The sequence below is a fragment of the Cupressus sempervirens genome, chromosome 8, assembly GCF_028749045.1.
Source record: "Cupressus sempervirens isolate cs-2001-9-10 chromosome 8, ASM2874904v1, whole genome shotgun sequence".
NCBI lineage: Eukaryota > Viridiplantae > Streptophyta > Pinopsida > Cupressales > Cupressaceae > Cupressus > Cupressus sempervirens.
Genome location: NC_143125.1, coordinates 476,852,103 through 476,869,054, shown reverse-complemented (window position 1 = coordinate 476,869,054; position 16,952 = coordinate 476,852,103). Strand labels below are relative to the sequence as shown.

The 16,952-nt window shown below is 31.5% G+C and overlaps 1 protein-coding gene across 1 annotated transcript; it reads right to left on the bottom strand.

Moving 5' to 3' along the window:
• Positions 1-1,205: 1,205 nt before the first annotated feature.
• Positions 1,206-2,510, bottom strand: LOC149543302 (salt stress-induced hydrophobic peptide ESI3-like). Its single transcript, XM_089796259.1, has 2 exons — positions 1,985-2,510; positions 1,206-1,751 (listed from the first exon to the last, which is right to left on the bottom strand). Exons 1-2 carry the CDS (start codon positions 2,108-2,110, stop codon positions 1,611-1,613), a joined length of 267 nt encoding a protein of 88 aa, XP_089652385.1. The 5' UTR covers positions 2,111-2,510; the 3' UTR covers positions 1,206-1,610.
• Positions 2,511-16,952: the final 14,442 nt, after the last annotated feature.

Below are 16,952 nucleotides of genomic sequence, written 5' to 3'. Positions count from 1 at the left end.
AGCTATTTTGAAACAGATCAGGGCATTATTAGTACCGCCTGATTTTTGCGGATTGTTTACTCCATTTGAAAATAGATCTTATCAAATAAAATGCTGTTAGGTTGAAATTCTGCCCTTTAGGCGGCTGGATTTGTTTGATCGTCTGCTATTGTGGATTCCACAAACTAGCAATATATTATTGCATTGTTTGCAGTTTTTAACGCTGTCATGCTTCTGTATTTATACATTTGAATCATAGCTGTAACTTCAATCTTCAAGAAAACTTATGGTTTTCAACAATAATTTTAAAAAATTACAAAGCTAAAGCTAAAACAGAGCAGAAATTTATCCTTGCAGATATTTATTTCCTCGTCCAGCAAAACCTCAAATTTAGATGAAACTGATGGGAGAATCGGCGGGAAGCAAAGAAACCCGAAAGATCCCTGCTAATAACAAACTTCTACCGCTGGACCTTAGATCTTACCACAAAAGCCTTCGTTTCGTGACATCCTACAGCTGAAAAACCTAATCACTTATCCAGAAACACGACAGCTACAATATCACGAAATTTGCCCATAAAGCAGCTGAATAGAGCTACGAATGAAGGTTTGCAGATGTATAATTCCTAAACGAAGACGGAAATTCCATGTAAAGAAACCTGAAACAATCACAGCATCAAAATATTCGCCATGTGAAGGAAACGCAAACTTAAGTCTTATGGAGAACTAAGGAAATGAACAAAAAAGAAAAGGGCGCTGAAAGAAAAACACCAGACGCCGTTGAAAGAAAAACACCAAAATAAGGATTATGCTGTTCATGATTCATACCCTCAAATCACTCACTATTGCAGCGAAAAGATGATCTACAAACGGTGCCGTAGCATTTAGCGCAGGAAAAACTGTGTACAAGCTGTGCCGTTTTGAAACCCTACACAGGGCAGCAACATAGATCTACATACTCTGAGGATTACATGTCTAAATCCTTTTCCGGACTCCAGAGTCCCAGTCCAATGCTAAAGCGAAATAAACTAATTTACTAAAAATTGCGCAAATTAACAGCTAAATCATTCCCCTCAAATTTCATTATGACTAAAACAAAATAAAGATTGGTTGAAAATGTAAAAATTAACTACCCATTCTTAGGGCAGCAGCTCCATATGCAGGACCTAATGACTGACAGTAATAATTCTCCATGGTAAATATCAATTAAGATGAAGATATGCAATGTGCAGAACTAATGACAATTTTCTTGATCACAATTCCCCTCAAAATTCAATCAGGGACGGGACTTCCAGCTACAATCATTAATTGTTAAAACATTCACCATTGACAAGCATCAACATTCGCCACATCTTGCCATTTTAGACGACTAAAAATGTTTTGACATTTTGAGAAAGGCCGGCATTTCATGAGCCATTCTATATTACAAATCTGATGAAATCACTCCTACAAAAAAATTGGAATGCTGTAATCAACTTTTCAAGTACAGAGCAAGCGAAACCTCTGTTACTCGGTTGAATCCACTAAAAATACAAACTATAAATCAGATCTAACTAGTGCCAATTATCAAAAGAGAAGGGATCATCCAAATCAATGAGTAATCAGATGCTTGGCCACCACCACGGCGTATTGTTAACAACAACACCTAGTCCCAGCGCTAGAGTTCCTCCCAGTGCTAGAATTATGTGTCTGGCTAGTCACATATATGGAATATATGATTCCTGGTATATCTCCCATTGCTGTCAGAAGCAAGCATATCCAGAACTCCTTGCTCTGCAAAAGATTCCCACAACACATTTTACACTACGAGATTAGTGGATTTCAGTAACTTAATCCACATATTGTAGAATCAGACCAGAGCAAAGCATAAAAAATCTTCAGAACAGAAGAAAACAAAAACAAAATCTACAATGGAGAAGAAAACACAAAAATTCTTCAGAGCAGAGGAAAACAGAAGAAATTCTTCATAGCAGAGCAGAGAAGGGCAAAGAAATAAAAACGCTTACTTTGACCTCGTATTGCATAGCAACTCGTAGAGGAGGGATGAAAATGGCGATGAGAATGTAGAGAATACACTTGAAACATTTGGGATTCCAGCAACACCCCTTGCAACAGCTCACACAACACCCCATTATCAGATCAAATCAATATAGATTTCCTATTCTCGAGTGTTTTTTTCTTTTTTTACCTGCTGAAAACCAAGAACGACAGTATTTTAACTCACGGAAGGGATAACTATGGAAGAAAAGTGCTTAGTCTTTATGGTAATAATGGCGGGGTGATTATTTTTATCAGATACTATTCAGTATAAGAGTCATAAGTTAATTTTAAAGAGAATAAAAAATATTTGTTTATCTCTACATAAACGCAAAAAAAAGTTAGAAATAGTAGTATGAAATATCCAGCTAAAAAGTTGAAAACTACGAGAAAAGATCTCGCCGTCCATGGAATATAAAGTGCAATGATAAAGTAAACTTAGTCAAGAAGTTAAGAATAATTCGTGGCCGATGTTCTTTTGCGGTGCTTTCCAATAAATAATTGTAACACACATTAAATCTATTTAAATCTAAAGTATGTTGTTTGAATTCTTAAGTTTAACAAGGATGCATTACTTTTAGTTCTTGTCATAAGTTCTTTAATATTTTTTATAGGCAGGTGTTGTAGCAAGTGGTTTTTTATTGTTTTTTATAGAGAGGTGTTGTAGCATATTAATACGGAATATAGTTGAGTAATGTGCTTGTTCATAGATATTCATTGTATTATATGGACATATAATTGTAACAATACATAATTTGTTTTTTCGAAATAGAACAACGATTTTGAAGAAAATGAGGGCACCGAGAAAGACCATGTGTTCACATTAGCATCTATTGTACCAACAATCAATTTCACTGAAATTAAACTCTGAACAAAAGATTGTGAATATAATGATCAGGTAAATGACGTTATTTATGGGCTTATCCATCGTTACTGTTAACATCTCTTTGAATTGAGTATTCATTAAATATAAACTTTACCTAACGTCAACATTTCATATATACCAAAATTGAATCTCCTTTAACTTAAATCATCAATAATTTTAATAAATTCACCTCTGCTACAAATGGGCAAAAAAAACAGTTTGAAAAGGACAAAGAATTAACAATTCGTTATATTCAAAGTTATAAAATTATAAAATAATCCAATCAGAACCATTAACATATTGAATATTGTTAATGTATCAGAACAAATGAGAAAGCAGCATGAATGTTGGAATTGGGGATAATTGAAATAGGCATAAATGTTGTTACCAATGTTACAAGGTGTGGACATTTGGCTAGAGACGTGTCACACATATGCTACATTTTCTTTGCACTTGGCAAGTAGCAACAACTACTTCTGAGAAACCTTGACAACTACTATGCAAAAAGTCATCAAAATTAGCACTGCAATATAAATGAGATCTCTCATCTAAAGTGGTGGATGCCATCTCAAGCTAGGTCGGAAGGATGCATGCCAAATAATAGAAATTGGTGAACTTTATCATAGGAGTATCGTCCAAGCTTCAATTTGCAAGGTGGAATAGGGCGAGCAAGTAATAATTTGTGCATCTGGTCTGGTGAAGTTTTTCTCCAAATGACACATTTATATTGGTGGAAGTTGTAACAATGATGAACAGGGAGGAATGGAAATAATGGAGTAGTCATTGAAGTTAGAACAAGGACAAGATGATATTTTTGATGTCGTAAAGCATACATACAAATACTCGTTCAAAGAGTATGACAGCTCGCCGTGTAGACATGGATGGAAGAAGCTCACATGAAGGCATGACACAGACAACAAAAGTGAAGAGAAATTGGTAGCAGTCCGTCCATCAGGATAAGGAAAGGATGGACCGATTCTCGTTAATCATTCACAGCAATGTGTGCGAGGCAGCCATAGCTAAAGGTAGAATATAGTGATGGTGCAGAGCCTTCTTATATGTGACAGTTTTAAAAAGGATCTGGGTATTTATCTAATGGATTTTTGAATTTTTTTGTTTGATCTGTGATCGTAGTGTTGGTTTCTATGTTCAGATAGGAGGATGTAAAGGCAAATGAAGCTACCCTTTTGACTTTGCTCAACCTTGCGATTAGAAACTAGCACAAAATGAAGCTTCCAATCTATCTGAACAAGATAAAATATCTCAGAATATGAGAAGATATAGTTACATATTGTAAGACAAATTTATTTGAGTTGTCTGATCATTTTAATAGTAGTTGTAAAGTTTGGAAAGTTGTCTTATCATATTAATAGTAGCTGTAAAGTTTGGAAAAAAATTAATTTTAAGTAGAAAAGTCAAAGGCAACTCATGAGTGTAGCAACGCTACAACCAATAAGATTGGAAATAAATAATTTTTTTTAAATTCATAAAATATCAAAATATATGAGAACTATATAAAATAGAAAGTTTTTGAAAAATAGAAGATTCTAATTGGACAAATTAATTAAAAAGTAGCATTGCAGTGAATGCTATAATATTCCCTTATGGCAAGAACTAATAATATGATTTTGTTACTTACTTTTATTTTGTGTTCAAGCCTCTGGATGAGATTGTGTGAGATTTTTATTAGCATCAATGTTTCAAATCATACTCAATGATCCATCATCTAAATGATAGTGAGAGAGCTAAGAAGTCATAGAATACTTTTTTTTTTGCTTCTAAGAATTGGAATGGTGTTTCAAATATTCATAGAATAGTTAATTGTTTAGATTTAAAGAGAAAATGTTTTAAGTAGTTATATAACAACATAAGATTAGTGAATCTCTTCTGGACATTTTATTTGTATTTCTTTTGCAATTCAATAAGCTTTTACCTTTTAAAAATGCAAGTCTAATAATACACACTTGGATATATTTGTGAAGAAACTCCTAGAATTAGTAAATATTTTTTAGAATTGGTAAATATTTGTTGATTTAAAGAGAAAATAATAATAATTTTTAGTTTTAGTTTTAATTTTATTTTAATTGTGTGAATAGAGTTTTAATTAATTATTAGTATATACGAGTTGTCATATTAACAATTTTATGGAGGCATTGACCATTTTAAATGTTGTGGAGCAATGTTGTTTGAGGAGATGGCATGAGATTATCTGTAAGTCTGACTCCCAAGTGGTCGTGAACTTGCTTATTTCATGGCATTTGAGGATGGTAGTTGGCACATGGCTTCAATTGTTAATGAGACTCTTCTCCTTTGTCAAACTCTGGAGACTATTTTTTTTATGTACATCCCTCGAGAATGAAATGGAGCTGGGGATTGCTTAGCTAAATGGGCTTCTGAGCAAGGATTTGAATGTTAAGGATAGAGGTCACTTATCCTATGAATTGTCTCATGAATTTGATGACCTTATTGATTGGGATAGAGCTCCTTGCCAAGCTCTCCCTTTTGTATTTCTTCTTGTCTTAATAATTTTTTACCCCTTTTAATTAAAATTATTAGTATATGAAAAATATAATTTGTGATGCATAAACTAATTTTCTACCAATTTATGAATAAAATTAATTAGATTTTTATAAAATTAAGATTATTTTTTTCATGTATAAATTATTTATTTTTGATAAAGTTAAGAAATGCATTTTTATTTTAAGTATAATTTATTTATTACAATATAATTGAATTTAGATATTTTGTGTTTTAGAATGGACTTTGTAGATTTTAATAGACTTATTTCTAAACAACCAATAGATTGATCTAAATACCAAGAATAAAAGAAAGTAATATTTATTTCTTAATGTACTAATTGAAATTTGTACACATTTTATATATTGCTTTCTTATATTTGATCTAGCTATAATAGTAACTAGTGAGATTAGTTGCATTTTAATCTATGTCTTTTAATCTTAATTAAAAATATTTATAAATAATAATTAGAAATGTCTAGAAGTAATTATAAATGATTAAAAATAATATAAATAATAAGTGAGATTAACATCTTTTAATCTTAATTACAAATGTTTATAAATAATAAATAGAAATGTTTAGAAATAATTAGAAATGTATTAAATATTTACAAATAATTTAAGTAGAAATGTTTAGAATGATCTTAAATTTATATAGTAATCTTTTATTTTATAATTATTAAAATTTGTCAGTTGGATAAATAAAATATCTCAATTTTTATTATTACATTTTTCAAAATTTAAATGAAATTTAATCTTTTAAAATGTGTATTTATGTATGTATGCATTGTATCTTTTAAATCATGTATTTTTTATCATTAAAAGTACTAAAAGGGTGTTGGCCCACATAACAAACTAGTGTATTAATAGCACATTAATAACACTAGAAACTTTTAGCACATAAAGAACAACCCACTATTTACCTCTATCAAAAACAGAATTTGTAAAGTTCAAAGTATCAACAGAAATGAAATTAACATGCATCACACTAATATAATTAAAGTGCCTATGACATGTAGGGTAGGTAAAGGTTCTAAAGCCAACTAGGCTTATAAGAAAAATAATATAAATAACCATGAGACAAAAACCCTAATTGTCTCCCAATCGCTTTAACAACAATGTGGAAGACCACTCTTCCTTAAGGAATTGGAAGACATCTTTATAGTCTTCCTCAGTCTTTGGCTTTTGTCCTAGATATCTTCTCATGCAAGGTACATAGCGTCATCGAGAAGGCATGCATCACCTTAACTTGTTAGACTCTTCAATTCTCTTGTTGAAGTTGCTAACCTCTCTTTTCAGCTCCTGAAGCATCGTTTCCTACTTCTCAGTCTTTTCCTTCATCTTTCCCTATAACATACCAGGCCTCAAGCCTCTAGAATCCTTAGTTGCCTCCTTGAAAGAAACCTGCATGAAAGAGGGGTTGGGGTTGGGGTGTTGAATAAGGTTTTTCAACTAGGTATTAGAGAGGGAGGGAAATGGGGTATTCTGTCATGCCCAAACTGCGAGGGCAAGAAAAAACACACAATAATTTTTTTTTTAAAAAGTTAAAGATTAAAAAGCTCAAGTTTGATAAGTTGCAATCATAGTTAAAGTAAAGGTACTCTATACCGCTAAATTATTATTTTCATTATTAAGATGATATCGACAAAAGTTATGTTATTACATTATCTTTCCACACAATGTGCATATTATATAAATAACAATTTAAAAGAGTTCGTTCCAAATGATTATGAAAATATAAGATCAAGAGACTCATTAAGGAAATATTACATCTACCCATACACCCATATAAACTATTAAGATTATGATCAATTATTAACCTATTAAGTACAACTAAATAATATTCGAAGACAAATTTTAACATTAATACTAAAAATAACTATTCATTAAGTTATAACTTTCTAAGGTAATTAAACAATTAAATTAATTTAAAGCTAAACTAACTACATACTAACAAAAAAACATACTAATTCTTATAAAGAATTTTTTTAAATCACTTAATCAAATTAACACTTAACAAATTAACATTTAACTATGTAACTATCTAATTACTAAACATTAATTTCAATTAAATAATAACGAAAACTTTCTAAAATTTATTAAATAACTAAATTAATTTAACTAAACTAGTTAATCTAAAATATCTTACAAATTTAATTAATTAAACTAACTACTAAAAAACAACTTGCAAACTAATTCAAATAAATCTAATATAACTAACTAAAATAACTAAAACTAATTACTACCTAATCTAAAATCTAACACTAACTTATTTAAACATTTTAATAAAACACAAATTAAAATAAACAATAAACTAATTAACATACTAAACAACGAATCTTATTTTTAAAAAAAACATACTAATTACAAATTAAAAAACTTAAATATAAAACTAACTACAAACTAACCTCCTACCCTAAGCTACCCCTGCACCCCCCCTATTCCAAGTGGCATGACAAGACCCCCCCCCTATCACAGGTCTGCGCACTGACCAAAGGCCTGCGCATGCAGACCTGCGCCCGCTTCCCATTGACTTACGCATGGGATCAATGGGGAAAAAGAATTTAAATGATTTGCTTTATGCATAATACTATGCTAATTCATTTCACTCCCCTGCGTTTCCCAATGCTCAGCACGTACCACATACTACTGACGTTGCGTCAGTACTGATTCCCAAGGAAAGAAACGTAGGTCTCATTAAGAGACATGACATGCCAAGTTTTAAAGCCTTCTCCAAGGAAAAAGGTGAGCGTTGGAAGAAAGAATGGTGGGGAGAAGGCATAAAACAGTTTGCCTTCAAACAAAAAGTAAGTGAGCGCTCCCAAAAAACAAATGGGGATGGGATGTGGTGACAGGTGACATCACCTCCCATCATAGCAAATTGACTTTTGTTAAAAGAAAAACTATTAAAAATAAACATCCAAGAAGCTAACGCCCAAGGGGACTTGGGTAAGAATTTAAGGCATAAAGTTAATATGGTAAGAAAAGACATTAGTAGCTTGGATATGAAGATTTTTATAAAGTATTGGTTTTTATTTCATTGAGGATCTATTATTTTATTAGTCTGTAATAGCATCAACTAAATTTTGTGTTTGCCATACAATTTCCAGAATGATAATGTGCTACTACAGGCCTTTTTACATGCATTTTGAAACTTTCTTGATTGGTTTGAGTCTTACTATGGAGTCTTAAAGGGTTGGTGTTCTATTGATTAATGATATTAACTAATCATCTTATTTTACAACATACTCAACAAAACAACTATTGCAAGATCATCAAAATCTACTTAAACCTCTTATGATTTCCTAGTTAATAATTTTCATGAACCTTAGATGCTATGCATTTCAATGATACCCACATTACAAGGAACAATCATCTACATATTCATTTAACTATCTATTATAACTGATGGAGCACAAATTAAATGACATAGTGACTAAACTAATCTTAAGGCAATTGAGACAATAAGGAGATCCGGATGATGATGTTCTATTCATTTGAAGGGAGTATCTAACACACAAAGTTCTTGCAAATTTACTTCCAGCACAATCAATCATGAACTAAATCATATCAAACTCAAAGGAGATACCATACATTTTCAAATTGAAAACTTGCATAATTGAACATCCTCATTTCATCTTTTCTTTGATATACATTCATATGATGAAATAAAATATGAAAACTTCAAGAGAAGCAAAAATTACTCAATCACTTATTTTATTATCAACCTGATTCAAGGGCTCAGCCAGGAAAGAACCAAGAAGAAAACCCAGTGTCATGGCCACTACAACAAAATAGAAATACAATAATCATAGGATTCCAATCTCCAAATTTTCAACAATCCAAAATAAGTTTCCTTCATGGCCCTTATCAAGGGGTATTTATCTTTTTTTGCATCACATTTCTGAGAATCGTGGAGGGAACAAAATCTGATCAGGTGACCAAAAGCATGACCAAGAACAATTCAAACATGCATATACATACAAGGTTATCACAACATGATTCACAATGAATCAAAACTAAGGAAAGGTGGATTCTTCCAACTAGGAGAAGTCAAGCACAACACCAAACAGATGCCCAATCGGGGCTATATACCAAGAACTTCCGTTCTTCCATTTCAACATACCATAATCATACAAGGTTTGTGCTGACAGGTAGGGGCCCATAACACACTACCCTTTCTCCCTCTTCTCATCTTGAGAAGAGACTCTACACTAGTTGGAGTCTGACTAAATAGACCTTTCCCAAAATTGGTCACTTCTGCCCTCTCCAAGGGTGAGTAATACCAAAACACCCACGCAAGAAAAATCTCAAAATTTCAAACATAAACATGAAAGAAAATCATCCAAAAATAACATGGTTTTCAAAGCTTCCCAACATACCCACAAACATACAAACATTGAAACAACAACAAGGTAGCATAAGCATGAAACAAGAATGAAATCTGAACAAGGGAGATGAGAATTCCAACCGTCACAAAGGGGTAATGGCAATGAACAAGTTTGAGTAGAGCTTCCCTTTCCTTGCTTCAATCTTCAAGAACTCCTCTCTAAAAGTAGAGATTGGATAACAACCTCCACTAGTCCAAGAAAGGCCTCTAAATAAGCCTCAAACTCAACCACCCAAAAGGATCAATAACTGCCCCCACCCACTTGCAATTCTAGAAACTCCTAACTCAACCTACACTATGGTTAAACCCTAAATGGAGGTGAGGTGAGGTAACTCAAGATAACCATGGTCAATTTTCTCACAAAGGCAAAAAGAGACTTTTTGAGTGACCTCAAAAGTCAATAAAAGGGGCTTAGGGGTTGGAAAAGACCCCTAACCCATACCCATACCCTTTGGGTATAATTATTCCATGTTTTGAAGCATTAGGAATAGGTTTAGAGCCAAACAAAGGCTAGGAAAATAATTAGGACCAACTAACAACTCTAATATGCAAATTAAGCACTAATCTGGATTAGGGATGACTAAACTTGATTACGAACCAAATTAGCAACTGATACTAACCTAAACCAACATAGGTCCAAAGGTTACATAGCTTACCCTAATCAGCACACTGAAGGGCATACACAATTCACGAGTGTCAAGTGACACTAAAAAAAACATAGTTACGAACACTAACATTCACTGAACATAGAGAGATACATACATACATCTCACAATACAATACTTGAATTACGAACAACAAGGTTTCCAAAATTAGCACATAGAGATTAGTTTTGTTCCTCCGTAGGGTTTCTCGGCTAAAAATATCTGCACACTCATTGCACACATCAGTAGTCTCGAAAATCACATGTACATATATATATATATATATATATATATACATACATATCAGAAATTCACATAAATTGAAACATACATCAATAAGGGTTTCTTCATCCTACTTAATTCTTAACCATTTAAAATCTCTTAATCAAAGTATCAATCCTACATTTACTGATTTCATAAACATACATATACATAAAACATTAAATGATAAACATCAAATATCTGAAAGTAACATCACACAGCATGAAATAATATCATATGTTCTAAGCATCAGATAATGTCTCGACATCTCGAGTCGTGAGTATCAAAATGATAGAGTAACAACTAAGGCTACGAAGGGTCGAGGCGAGGCCTCACATATTTTTGACATCAGAGGGAGGGGGGAGTCCAAGGACTTACTCTTGAAGGAATGGTCAATGTCCTTGCTAGATTTAGCAACTGAGTTTACATAGTTTGACCCTTCACTTTTTTTCAAATCTTGCTTACATTTTTCCTTCGCAAGCCAATTAGGCCTATGGGCCCCAAGGGTTTCAATTAACATCACTTGGCTCCACAATATACACCTCACACTTGCCTTTTTTAGGGGACCTCGTAAATTCACAATGGCAGGGAGGAAGATTCCATTTTGGGCATTTTCCTACTAGGTTGGGAAGGGCCAACCTTAAGGGACCCAAGAGGGGTGGTAGCATGAGTAACAATGGGTTCATTGAATAAGAGGCATAACACAGGATGAAAATTATACAACCTAAACTGTAAACCTTGTTAGAAAATAACATTGTCCTTGCCTTTATAGTTGGCCTCAATATTGCTTTCAATGGAACGCAACAGGTAAAAGGGAATGGAAATTAAGATTTGATGATGCAAGTGGTTCAGAAAAGGAAGATGGTAGAAATAGTAAACAATAAACTTACCTTCTAGGGTGAAGTATTTCATTAAATCATTTGTTATGTGTTAGTAGAATGTATATTTCTTTGGGTAAAATTTTAATTAAATAATTATATAAAATTATAATTATATCAAATCAAACAAATTGCCCTCATTAGAAAACATTCATCTCTTGCTACCCCATGTACATTTTGTACCTCAAAATTGCATGATCTACTATAATGACCTATTTTACACTACAACTATCAAATCACAAAAATGGAAAATTCAAAACCTATTTGGAAATATCACAAACATTGTTATCACCCAACCCAACCCTTCTCAAAATTGACCATTATTATAGACTATATACTATGTAGAATTCATATGTCTATACATAATGAGGCATCTACCCCTCACACCAAAATTTACAATTTTTGTATCAAAACAAATTTTGTACATTCTCACCTCATCCTGTGCTAGTGGTGCACCTTGTTCTTCAATCCCTTCCTTGACTACAGTCTCATACTACTCATCCACTTCTTCTCATTGTATCTCCACCACCCCCAATCCCTTATCCAATGGCATTATCTAGGTCATCCCCCTTAGAGTAGTTTGTTAGCTTGAACCTAAGAGAATCCATATGAAATTCTTCCTTGATCACCTCAAATTGTATTTCCTTTCCCAATCACTAATGTAGTATTAAATCGCCAACCACATTCTCTTATTTCTCAACTCTCTATTTACACTAGCCTGTCAAAGCATAAAGGGGTGGATGTGTCTAGAAAACCAAGCATGAGCACCCAATCTCTAGACTCTATGTTGAAGCCCCTTGTTGGCTCAACAGATTATAGTAGGGCATCAAGACCTTTCCTTTAGTCAACTTTGACATATGGTTTGACAACCCTCCTTGCCTCTTTAACTCCGCCAACCTCAAGCTCCCAAACATAGAAAATGGAGGATATGTTTGTAGTATTGGTGTAGTAGTTTTAGATTGCAATCAAATATTTTATCCCCAACAATCCTCTCAACATCATTGAAAAAAAATGGATTGTCTTTGCAAGAACAATCTTTAGTCTCTCGTTAGATATCTTAATATATTCTATATAGATTTAATTAAATCGAGATTAAGTCTAGAATTGAAGTTAGGATTAACTTTAGATATACTTGCCAATACATAGTTTAAAATCACTAGAATTAAATGACAAGATGAATGTATGAATCTGTAGATCACAATTGTCCTTCTATCAAGTTTATATATATATATATATATCTTACAGGAATACACAACTAGATACCACATATTATTATTATTAGGATTCTAAAAAATAAGGATAACAATTCTAGAAAAACAAATATAACCATTCATAACACTATTTCAAATTACATAATGTTTTTCTACAATATATTTTATTAAATAAGGCAAAAGTTTATAGCACAATTGTAATTTGTGGGTGTCTGGTATGAAAAGTCTAATATTTGAATACTCTAGATTAACACATAATAATAATTAATTATAACAAATAATAATTAACTTCAACTTGTTACTTTTTAAAATAATTTTTTTTTAAAATCACATAATTTTATGACCACTATATAACACTTAACTTTTCTTTTTAATTTGTATCGATTTAATAAAAACAATATATAAAACCTAAAATTGGCCTCCCATTTAATTACTCTAAACCTTATTTGTCATTACATTGTTTTATGGCATCATTTACACGTATACCTTATATAAACATAACTATCAACAACGTGTACTTTATCTACAGATAAATAAATAGCTACAAATATCTTATAAAAATCTATAGCATATGAATAGTCATTCTTAATTTTATAGTAGAAGATTCGATGGATACTTTTATAAAAATGTAATAGCTAGAAGTGTATATATGAAAATTTATAAATAAAGCTATAAATAGATAAATATCTATAGATATTTATAATTTATCAAGATATTAATAAATCATAAGATATTTGTAGTTGTATTGATAAATTATAATTTTATAGTAAATATGATTTTATATTGATATAATAATTTTATTATATATATATATTTTTTATTAATAAGATGTTGGTTTTTATTTATAAATAGATTTTCATTTTATATATAAATATATATTTTATTAATACAAATTATTGATATAAATATAATTAAATTGTTATATATATACTATATTTACTATAAAATGTTATACACACACATGTAACATTTTATAGTAAAAATGATTTTATATTAATAAGATGTTAGTTTCTATTTACAAATAGATTTTCTTATACATAAATAGGTATATAAATATATATTATTTATACAAATTATAGATATAAATATAATTAAATTGTTATATATATATATAGAAAGAGAGAGAGAGAGAGTCAAATATGAAAATAGGAGCAAGAACAATGTAATATTTAAATATTTAAATAAATAATCACCAATAAAATATGAAATTAATGTAGAACAAATAATCTAAATAATTACGTCTATTATAAGGTAGAGCATAATGCTTACTAGCTTACATGTGTTAACTAGGAAGCTTATGCCTATCTCTTATCTTACATTTGTATCATCTTAAATTGTAAGCACCTATAATTAAATGTTCAATTAGTCCCCATTTTAGTGTTTTTGGGATTTCATGTTCATTATGCTTTATCCAACAACCTACCTCTTGCATTTATGGCTTTTTTTACTCATTCCCAAATCTCAATTTAAATTGGGTCTCTTCTTGGCCCCAAATTTGAATCAGTGGCTTGTCTTGTGGTTATAGTGGGATTTTTCAGATGTGTCTTTGGACACCCAAAATATTGTGAGATGTCTAATATCAACCTATCTCTCCCTATTTTCACATGAGTTCAAGATTTGTAAGATATAAGCAAAATTTCAAGAGCATTTGAAGCATTCAAGATCAAGTCTTCATCTCAAGCATTTTCCAAGCGTTGAAAACATGTTTGAAGATAATCTTCTTTATTGTAGATAGTTTATCACCCATGATGGCCAAGTAGATGAGTTAGTAATCAAGCGAAAAGATCCTTTGTCCATCTACATACATTCACCCATTTATTCTTCAAGGAAAGAGTTTATCAAGCATAACAACATTAAAAATCTTTGAGTATTTGTAGACCTATACATTTGTGAAAGGGTAAAAGCACAATCAATTGTCACACTTTTATAAAGAAAAAGGTTAACAACACCAAAACTATTCCACTTCAAGGACATAATTTAGTGATATTTCTATTGAGAATTTGAATATGACATAAATTAGTGAACAATATAAAATTAAATGAAGTTTATGACTATACTTTTTATAAATAAATTGAACAAGAATTGATCTATTTTTTAAATGTTGATCAATCTTGATCAATTGAAGTCCATGGGGATTTTTTGAAATAGCTAAAGGGATTTGATAGGGTGACCACATCTCCCCCTTTCTTTTTTGTAATAATGGCAGAAGCACTTGAAAGATCCATTACAAAAGCTAGCATGCAAGGTGTGTGGAAAGGTATTAAGATGGCTAAGGGGATAGATCCACTATCCCATCTTCAATTTGTGGATGATACCTATCTCATTGGGGAAGAAACCCTCAAAGAAACTACATTTATAAAGAAAAATTTGGATGGTTATGGGGTAACCTAAAAGCAGAAAAATTATTGGAGTACATCAAAAATATTCTTTTTCAATACTCTAATGGAGCTTCAGAGACATATCTACAACACTTTAAGGTGAACTAACAATAGTGGGCTACACTTTTTTGGATGAAGAAATTCCTTCCAAAAATAGGAATGCCAAAAATTTGTTGGGGGGGGGGGGGGGGGGGTGCATTCGATAGAAATCCCTATGGACCTTTGATTGAAAGTACCATTTTTAGATACTTTTGATCGAAAGTACCATTTTCAGATACTTTCAATCGAAAGCAAAGGACTTACGATTGAAATTATTTTCTTGAAATCATATAAGTTTACATCAAGAAATGCTCATTTGTATGGAGAAAGTACTCAAAATAAGTTTTGTAATGATTATATATTTGACATATTATGATTTCACTATGTACATATTTTTTGACGTGAATCAAATGTAGGTTTACTATCCAAAGTAAATCTTTGAATTGGATGTTCATGGAAAAATAGTAAACAAGAGAATAAAAATTCTGAAAAATCACTAAAATATTGTTATCAGAGTCTACTTTCTATAAATTAAAAAGAAAGAAATTTTGAAGTTGAAAAAATACACAAATTTCATGCTTAAAAAACAATGTACATCAGGAATAGAGTTAGGCTAATTTTAAACATCACAAAATATGAAATATTAAGGATAAAGACATCAAACCAACTCCATGATCTTGGTATGTGTGTTCGAACACTAAATTCAAAAAAACCACATTGATATCTATTATAGAAAAAAGATACCTACATCAAAAATAGTGCCACTCTTCAAAAATCAGGTTTTCAACAACATGCCAATTTTCATGTGAGGAAAAATATTGAATCAAATTAATTCAAAAAAATAAAATAAAAAATATATTTAGAATCTATACAAAAAATTCTAAAAGACTCTAATTTACTTCATCTTTGTTGCCCTTATTTTGTCCCCCTTATAAGCTTCAAGCTTGGAGTATAATCAATGCAAATGATTCTAAGGTCCTCGTCTAGGTTTCCCCTTAGGATGTTTTACTCTCATCAACCTTGTCCGACCCTTCATGCAGGATTTTGGGAATTCACTACCTACCTTCTCCCCTGACCCTTCATGTGGGATTTATACAAATTGAGTTCATCAAGGCCTTTAGCTATCTTAGGTTGGGTGGGATTGTTGAAGGCCATCTTCCCTAAAGAGAAGAAAGTTGAAAATTCACTTGCAACATCCAAATTTGACCAAGTGTGCATCAAATAAGAACTTCACCTATTCAGCTTCTCTTCCACCATCAGCAAAGCTCACCTAAGGAGTTTCTGACATGTGAAGAAGTGTTGCCTCTAGAAGAAGAGTTTCAAAGGAATATTAATGGAAATGATAAAGAGCACCATTTTTCAAGCAAAGGAGTCCCTTAATATTCCCAAAAATAAAGAAAGACTTGGTGTTTACACTAAGTTAGAATTGCACCTCTATCATTGCTCCCTTGCCCAGATGAGTAGCCCAGAAGCTACTTTTTTGACAAAGGAAATAGAAGCACATTTTTATGGTAGAATGAAGGAATATGCTTATTAAATAGAAAGAAAAGAAGGTTTCCCTTCTTAACCCTAATTTTCAATGTAATGATCCAAATTGATTAAGCACAAGAGAGTGATCAATTCAAAAATAGATCATGTGATGGAAAATAGGGAGAAAGGAGGTTATATAATCTTTCTATTATGGGGGGAGTATGTGTTTAAATCCTAAAATAGATAAAAGACAAATAATCACCTTAAAATAGGATAAATTTGGAA

Coding starts and splice junctions, on each gene's coding strand:
- LOC149543302 (XM_089796259.1), bottom strand. CDS start 2,110: ATGGGGTGTTGTGTGAGCTGTTGCAAGGGGTGTTGCTGGAATCCCAAA. Junction 1,752..1,984: donor CTATGCAATACGAGGTCAAA/GTAAGCGTTTTT, acceptor AATCTTTTGCAG/AGCAAGGAGTTCTGGATATG.